The sequence below is a fragment of the Argiope bruennichi genome, chromosome X2 (genome assembly GCF_947563725.1).
Source record: "Argiope bruennichi chromosome X2, qqArgBrue1.1, whole genome shotgun sequence".
NCBI lineage: Eukaryota > Metazoa > Arthropoda > Arachnida > Araneae > Araneidae > Argiope > Argiope bruennichi.
The window spans coordinates 67,652,895-67,661,776 of NC_079163.1; the positions used below are offsets into that span (position 1 = coordinate 67,652,895).

At 31.7% G+C, this 8,882-nt stretch overlaps 1 protein-coding gene across 1 annotated transcript; it reads left to right on the top strand.

The window, feature by feature from the left end:
* Positions 1 to 995: 995 nt before the first annotated feature.
* On the top strand, positions 996 to 3,915 carry LOC129960618 (uncharacterized). The gene is made up of 3 exons (XM_056074157.1): positions 996 to 1,120; positions 2,038 to 2,506; positions 3,506 to 3,915. The coding sequence occupies exons 1-3, from the start codon at positions 1,081 to 1,083 to the stop codon at positions 3,672 to 3,674; spliced, it is 678 nt and encodes a 225-aa protein (XP_055930132.1). The 5' UTR covers positions 996 to 1,080; the 3' UTR covers positions 3,675 to 3,915.
* Positions 3,916 to 8,882: the final 4,967 nt, after the last annotated feature.

Here is an 8,882-nt window from a genome sequence, read left to right on the forward strand (position 1 = left end):
TGCCGTCTATGCTGTCGCGGCGTCTGATCATTCAATTTATCCGAATGCCTATGGGTGGGTGGAGTAGCCGTTTTGTGGCTATACTACAGAACACAAAACGCGCTATGTTAAGTCACTACCCGAGGAAGTCGAAGGAGAGAAGACACTACTGCTTCAGACTATTCCGTAAATTTCGAATGTTTGCCATCTGCCTCTCCAAGCCTCTCGACATACATTCCATGAGAAAGGCGAGGGAAGAATACTCCCGCTAGTAAAAAAACGTCTCTTGTGTATGATTGACCATAAAATTTAATGCTTCAAAGAGATATTTTTCACTTCAGAATTGCAGTTTTCCAGAATACAAAAAGAAAAAAAAAAGAAAAAAAGAAATGAAAGCAGAACTTACATATATATAATTCTTGATAGCTTGATTCAGTATATATATATATTTATTTAAGTACCGAAGCAAAACACTGCTTTTTCTTCTACAGTTTTTCAATTTATGAAAATAATATTACATATTTAAAAAATAAGGGATGAATATATTATACTGAACTTGGGAGTTGGGTACATATTTATAGGTCTCTAAAAATTGTATTAATAATGAAATAATCATAAAAGGGTAAGAAAGATATTACCTTAAATGAACTTAAAATAAAACGCAAAATTAGCAGAAATGCATAAATTCCTATTCTGCTTTTAAAACTTATTTTTATTTTATTATTTTGACTATGTAAAATCGAAGAAAAGAGAAAACGTGTTTAAAAAGAAATCATGGACGCTAATTTGCACAGACGGAATTGCAGTAAGTAGGGGCATTTAAACATATGGTTTCAATTTCATGCGTAATGTGCATTATTTTTATTTATATTTTAAAACGCTTTTGATGCAATCACATATTGGTAGATCTTTCTTATTTCTTCGTTTATGGTCCATTTTAAAGCTCTAGTATGATACTGATTCAATAATGCATCTTATATACTTCAATAATTGCCATTTAGATTTTCTGAAATAAAAAGAAATCAATGGAGTTAATTGCATTTCAGAGTCAGTTAAAAACAGGTTATATTGCATTCTTTCAGAACTTCAATATCTGCTTGAATGATGAGTATGTCTGCTGGAATATTTGAAAATAAGAAAGGTATATTTTAATTTTTTTTTTTTTTTGTTTCGTTTTGAGTGTTTTGCAAACCCTCTTTTAAAATGTGTATGTCTTTTCATTTGCTGAAGGTTTTCGCTAAGATTTCTTTTGCATTTTGTTGTCGGGCTCATGGGAAGATACTTGAATATGGAAGTTTGTGTATTTCTATAGGTTTTATTGGTTCAAGAGACGAGATGCTTTAATTATCCTGTTATGAAATTGGTTTTTGTATGTCGTTCAAATCTACATTTTAAAGTGAAATTCTGTATATTTAACTCAAATAATCTTTTAAATTCGCAATCTGATATATATGTTATCATAAGGTGCTGTCCCTTTCTTGGATCAGTTTCTGTACCCGTTTTCCCTGTTCTTGGTTTAATCAGACGGACACTACAAAATGCAGTTTCTTTTTATACACATAAAACACATTTTCGTAAGACGGTAGAAGCTGTAAATACATGCATCTTCTGATGCACAAAATTCGTCTTTATTTCCGCCCAAATTTCTTTCCTCATTTAATTAACTAAAGTTATGAATCGCTTCCAGCATCTTTAAATACCTCTAAAAGGATTTTGTTCGATCTTCTTAATGTTACAAAATCGTAAAAGCGGCAAGAAGACTGTTTAAACTTGATTAAGAATCGGTGACCTAAACTTGTTTTTATTGCTATTTACATGAACTATGGAAAACTTCAACATTGTTCATTGGTGGAATTTTGCTACCTCTATCAATTATGCATTTTTTTTTTTTTTGTTGATTAACTGATCTGGTTGTCCAGATATTAAAACCCCCCTCTCCTTGGGAGTCTAAATACTGGCCCAAGATCGAATATTTAATCTTGCGAGTGGCTAATACAGGTGGGGTTTCTCTCCCCTCCCATAAAGATCATTTTCTCTCAACTTTTCTTTTCCTTCCAGATTTCCTTGGTATGAAAGCTCTCTTGTTTGCCTTTTTGCTAATCAGTTTCGTTTCACAAAACGGCTCCACTATATTAGCGGCAAAAGGATATATTGCATCTACATCGCCTATAAGACGCTTTCTTGTTTCTTCTGGTTTCGGCAACTTGGTGAGAGATAGTGGTACCTCGCTTTATGATGCAAGTGGCTTCAGATTCATAAGCGACCAGGGGACAAATGTCAGAAAAGCGACTATGAAGAATTACACTCTGGTTGAGGTTGAGTCGGATGGATCTTTCATGGAAAGAAAGGGTGAAAATTTGGCCTTCAGCAAAGGAATGTTGGACGAAAGGCGTATCAACTCGGAGCGTTTATTTGGCGTTTTGAATAAAATGGATAAGAACACGTGCATTTCTAAGTTGCTGTGTGAAATTGGTGCCAATCCAGCATCCTTCGGAGCTGTAGGATTCAAGATTAATACTTATATTACGTAAGTACACTTTAATAACATTTTCACTCGCAGGTAAGAGAATTTCTACGAATAAATGTCTTGAAATCCTAGTTCTCTTGACTCTATTTCCAAGAGCGCACCAATTTTTGCATTGCATTGAGTTATTTCTTTAATGTAGAATAAAACCGTCCGCAAAATTGATTTGCGATCCATTTTAAACTTCCGATTAAACACAACATGAAGCCGCTGAAATAAAACGTGACCTGTATCGGATCCTTCTCGCTCAACTAAAATTTTAGATGAGCCATCCTCTATGCAAAGAAAGACCAGCGCCGTCATTCTCGATGCGTTTTTAATAGACGAAATCTGCCTTTTCCCAATTTGGATCAAACTTGAGTGTCGTCAAAATAAAAATGTGTTCAGAATTTACTGAATGGATTTTCTAAAAATCGTTTCGGGAAAACTATTACAATCAAGAGGATATTAAGGTTTCCATGTCTGTACGATTGCTTTATGTAACCAACGTTTTAATATTTAGAAATCTTTTTAATCTACAAACTTGACCTAAAATCTCGCTACTTTCTAAAAATTCTTTTTTCTATGCAGCTTGGTTATGCTTTTCTGAAACTTCGAAGTTGCTTTTTACTACAGTTATTTCTAACAATCTCAAGTGATTTTTATTGTCAATTAGTTGACTCGTGCTGAGGATATAATTTCTAGCTTTTAACGACTCGAGAGAAAGCTGGAATAAAATTTAAATACTGATAAATAATTTTTCAATTCATTTATTGGCTTAATTTCTATTTTGATTCAGAGAACTAGAACCGTATTCAAGTTTATCAAATCTTCGCAATGTTTTAAAATACCTGAAGAGGAGTGTTCAGACAATCGATATGAATTCTGGCGCAAGCAAACAATAGTAATATAATTATTCCCGCTTTGTCGTATGTACACAGGCAATGCAGTACTATGCAGAACAAAAAACGGTTATTTTTCCTTTGTAAATGATCATTAACACAAATTATTCGTTTATTTTAGATCTGTGCCTCCGGTGACATGGAACAGTGCAACTTTTCCATACATAGAAGCATTTCAAGCAGGTTCTACTGAAGGAGTTAACGTATGCCGACATTACTCGGACTGTATTTACGATCTTCATCGGATTGTGTATTTTCTATGGAGTATTATTAATCCTATTCATGTTTGAGTGCTGCTCTATGACGATTTCTTGTATTCCATTTTGGCTTCGAGGAAGAAACTGCCTACAATTTTTGGGCACTAAACAAACTTTACTTTTAAAGTAGCTATGTAAAATAAAGAATTTTTTAACCTTAATGTGCTGTATGTACTGAAATTATCTTGAATATTTTGTAGGTTTTATATTAATGTATGATCTTGATATTGTAAACTGAACTAAGTTTGTGAATAAACCAAGGCTTCTCGTGCAAGAGCTTAGTTAACTTATACCTGCAATTACAACTTGGCTTCTTCCTAAAAATGTATTTAATTTTGGGTAATTCGCCATCTTTCTTGTGCATTCTGATAAATTTTAGTGCGCACTTTTCAAGAGACTTTACATCATATGAAAATCGTGCTCTAAAGTTTTGTTCTGCATTCTAAAGCCACTTTAGGTTCTCAACTGTCCGAAGTTTTTATACTTGTAGCAAACTTCAGTTTCGGTATCCCCTCTATTACAGGCTAACAAGTCTCTTCAAAAAGACAGTTCTGCTTTTATATCGGAAATCATAAAACGTTTATTAAAAATATATTGGAGTAATTAAACTTGTTGCAAAAATTAACGAAAATAATGTATCTAATGACAAAGGAACAAGGAAAACGATATTGTGATATATTGTGGCAACGTAATCGTTAGGATCGGCAATGTTTATGAAAAATCCCAAGATTTCCATTCCAATGCGTTTTTAGAAAACTGTTTTCAAAGAATGGAAGACAAAATTGATGCAAAGAATATTGCGTTCGATAAACTTCTTAAATAAAACATCAACATATAATACTTGAATGGATGTTTTCTTCCCAGTAAACCATCTGGCTTTTGAGGATGACACAGCGATGGTACTTCGATAAAATTCATAAATCTTTTGTTTTTTAACTTTAGCTTCAGTTTCTTATGTTATGATGGATTCATCGAATTTTTAATTTGGATGAACTTTCCATATAAATGCACAGATTTAAATTCTTGATTAAATTTTGCACATCCAAAAACTTGTTCTAGATTATTATTGTAAATGTCTGGAAGTTGATCTTCGAATGTGTTAATATTGTTTTGACTATGTATAATACACGAATTTTCGTAATTTTTATAAGGAACTTTAAATTATTTATTCTCCCTGAAGCATGAATCACGGCTGAAGTGGCCGCATATTTGATTTGCCAATAAAGCGGAAACTTTCTGGTGTTGAATCTCCAAAGATTAACCAAAATTTCCATTCGATCATGTATTGCTTTCTTTTCTGCGAAACGGACGACCCAGTTCAACTCTTTGGCAAGCTACTAAGTTGATTCGAAATGTCTATTTCTCAAATCGCAAACTTTAAACAATCTTGATATTCCAATCATTATTACATTCGGTTAATATTAACATTTATTTGCATTGCGTTCACTGTTACGAATATTCTTTTTAGAGATTTATCGCAACGACTATAACCAAAAAAATGTGTTCTGTTTTTTTTACGATTGATGTGCAATGAAGTCGGAAAGATTTTTCGAATGCACGAAGTTAAAATCTGCATAGTCTTGAATATGATACTTCTTTACTACGGACTTCAATGAAAAGGAAATTAACGACTTTATTAAAAGATTTTGATTAATTTGACAGTTGCACTGTATTAATAGCTACAATACATTACCCATATGTGCTTCGGACATTATGTATTCTGATATGAATTTAATATGAAAAGTTTATGATAGAGGAATATTCTCTTGGAGAAATTTCAAACTGACTTTACTTTTTAATGCTACTGTTGTAAGCATGAAAAATATTCAATTGAAATAATTCGCCACTCTTTAATATCTCCGTTTCTTAAATAAAATAAATGTTAGCATTTTTGGTCAGCAGAATGCCAATAGCTAAAAATATTAGTTACAAAAATGTTTAATATTTTAATAAAAGGATATGTCCATTCAATTTTTCTTGATTCAGTAATTAAATTTTGAGCGTTCACACAGTAAGTGAAATTATTCAAAAGATGGTAATGTTTATGAGGAGTTCCTTACTTGCTACCATGATATCAGATTATTTATTGACGGTAACTCCAGAGCAAGATTATTTCTTAAAATAAATCTGTAGGCTTTCCGTACTTTTTATGATTACACGAGTTAAGTTGTGAAACTTAAAAATTCTGTATAAGGATAAAATTACGCATAGATTTTCTTGCAGAAAATTTTCTAAAATTAAGATGTTGATTATGCTTGTAAAAAAAAAAAAAATCAGATACAGGAGCTGCACAAGAAATTTTCAGGTGAATTTCAACTTCTCTAAAAAAACACAATTTCTCTAATTTAGCTTCAAAATAATGCAATATTAACTCAAGTTATAATCAATAATTAGCCAGTTGCATGACATTTAAGTAATAATTGTCCGATAGAAAGATGAGTAATAATGAAAAATGAATTGATCCTTTGTACTCGGAAAAGTAATTCGGTGCAAAATTATTCACCTAATACAAGAGCTTGTTTATCGTTCCGGATATATATATATTGTTTGAAGTTGAATTTACCCGAAAAATTACTTTACATCTTTTTACCCTTTTCTAGGTATTTTTAACAATCAAAATTGAAAAATAAAACGTCAAAATGATGCACTGTCTTGAATGGTGTTTGAGAGGCACCATCTGAGTGCAAAGGGTGACATAATGTGATACACATCACGGATATTGGAAACTAAATCCCATATTTAAATTTCACGATAATATAAGTAAACAAAGGAAAATTAATTTTAAGCTCCCACCTGGGGGGGGGGGCATCGCGGACATGAGGATGAGAAGCTTGCAGTACAATAGTTGGTTCTCGTCAACCAGGTGGATACGTAAATGGTGTGGGAGTCGGATACTCCTTACCGATAACGGGATGTGCCTCCTACGGGAAGGGTTATACAGTGGTCGAAGATGGCCCTTAGGACTTGTTCCTGTTAATGCTATTGCGACGGTTCAGTCATTCAGATTCTTTCGTGCGCCTTAGTGCCAGGTTGGAGTAGCCAATGTGCGATTATTAATTTTAAGTAAAATAAATGAAACTTTTATTAATGCAAAGGAAGCGGTTTGAAATGAAATCAATGGAATAAAATATTAAAGAACTTTTCAAAATCAAATGGTGATTGTTTACAAAAGTAAACCCATTTGTTGTTGTGATTGCTATTTCTAGTAAATAAATATTTAAAATAAAGTAACTTCTTACTGAAAACTGAAGTACCTAAACTTTTTAATTAAAAAAAAAATAGTTTCGGAAGAATACTTCTACCGATTAATACCTACACAAATCTATGAATTATAGTGAACATTACGGAAAAATATTCAAATTCTGCAAACCTCTTCAACATTCAAATAGCTTAAAAAGGTTTTCCCATAAGTTAAACGGACGTATTTTGAAAGGTAAAATTAAAAAATATTTAGTTTGAAAATTGTAATCACAATTCTAAAAAGAAATTATTACTCAATAGCATTCACTCAATTATAGCATAGCATTCACTCAATTATAGCATAGCATTCACTCAATTTGTACATCCTATTAATTACTCCTCTAGAACTGGCAACGCAGTTATTCAAACTTACTTATGCTGTTAATGAATGTAATTATTTCGATGCAATAAATGGTCAAGATTGCTAATAGCTGATGATAATTGGTCAATAGCTGAATTTTCCATTGAAAAAAATGGCTTTTCTTTAGAAGAAATTATTTCTTTCCTAGAAATGAAGAATAAAATTTACTAGTAAATTTTAACGTGTTAGATTAAAATATCTTACCTGATTTGACCCACAGTGACTCTGTTAAGGGCGAAGTAGCAGAATTAATTACTTCGAACAAAAATTTTTCAACTAAATAATACTATTTAAAAATGAGCATTGTTTTATCAGTTGAGATTTCGATAGTTCGAAGATCAAGTCGTCTCTTTTAGCTTGAACAACAAATAGTAGACGAGCAAATTAACCAATGGCTTAATGACGGTATGATTAAATCCAGTGCTTCCAATTGCGTTACTCAAATCGTTCTGGGGAAAAAGACGGTTCTCAATGTCTCTCTATAGAGTTTTGTCAGCTTAATAAGAAAGTTATCAGAAACATATTATTATTGGTGATGAAATTTGAGAAATTCTAAAGTATTAACAGCATTAGATAGGAAAAATAGGTTTTTATTCAAGTGTCCATACATCAAGAGTGTGAAAATTTTCATTTATTATTCCAAATGGTTAATATGAATTTCTCAAAGCTCCATTTGAACTTTACGTTCCCCAATATTCTTTCAAAGTTTCATTAGCCACATCATCTGCGTCATCTTGGTGGAAATTTTTTTTGATGTATCTGATTTCCCTACACATTATAATTCTCAACCAAGATGAAAAAAATCTGAAGATTTTAAGAAATTCAAACGAATTTTACAAGTTGCAAAAATAAGCTTCAAAAGTATTCTTCTTTACAAAGGTAAATCGAATTTTTGGATTACATAATATTTAATATAAAAGTAAGTTCCAAAAACAGACCTCACTTCCAAAAACAGCTGCAGTTCAGTTGCTTTCTCTCTCTTTCTTACTCCCTTTCGGAAATATGAGAAGAATAAATATTTTTGAATTTGTCATTTTCCGGTTTGTTCAAATTTTTAATTTAAATATTTTTTTTAAATAGTGTGGTGTTAACTAGGGTTACAATTATAAAGTGTCAAGAGCAGGAAAAAAAGTAAATTATTGTACATTAAAGTAGTACTGGCACAACTGGAAGTTGTGGAAATTTCACTCAAGTAAAACAAAGTTTATTAGAAACCTCAAAAATACATCTTTTGGCTAGAATTTACGAAACCAAATAAAACTTTTCCTTCATAATATTTTTCATCTGCTTTTTAAATAATTTTTTTTTTAATTTTAAATCCTTTCCATCTCATATCCTTTTAAATCAATTATAATTTTTCAATCTTCATCTTCATCGCACACATACAGCAGTTTCAAACATTCACCTGGCAACACCCACAAATAAATTGACCCCAAAGTTTCGTAACTTGATACTCCGTAAACATCGGGTAAACATTTCCGCTCAACATTGAAAAAGGTAAAGTATTCGCATTTTTTTTTTTAATCTTTTGTGATATACATTTTCTTTTAATTTTTTCATTTTATATCGGCAATTTATTTTAAACATATGGTGGAATGAAGATCATTATGATCCATGCAGTGGAAGCAACAAGACGTAGG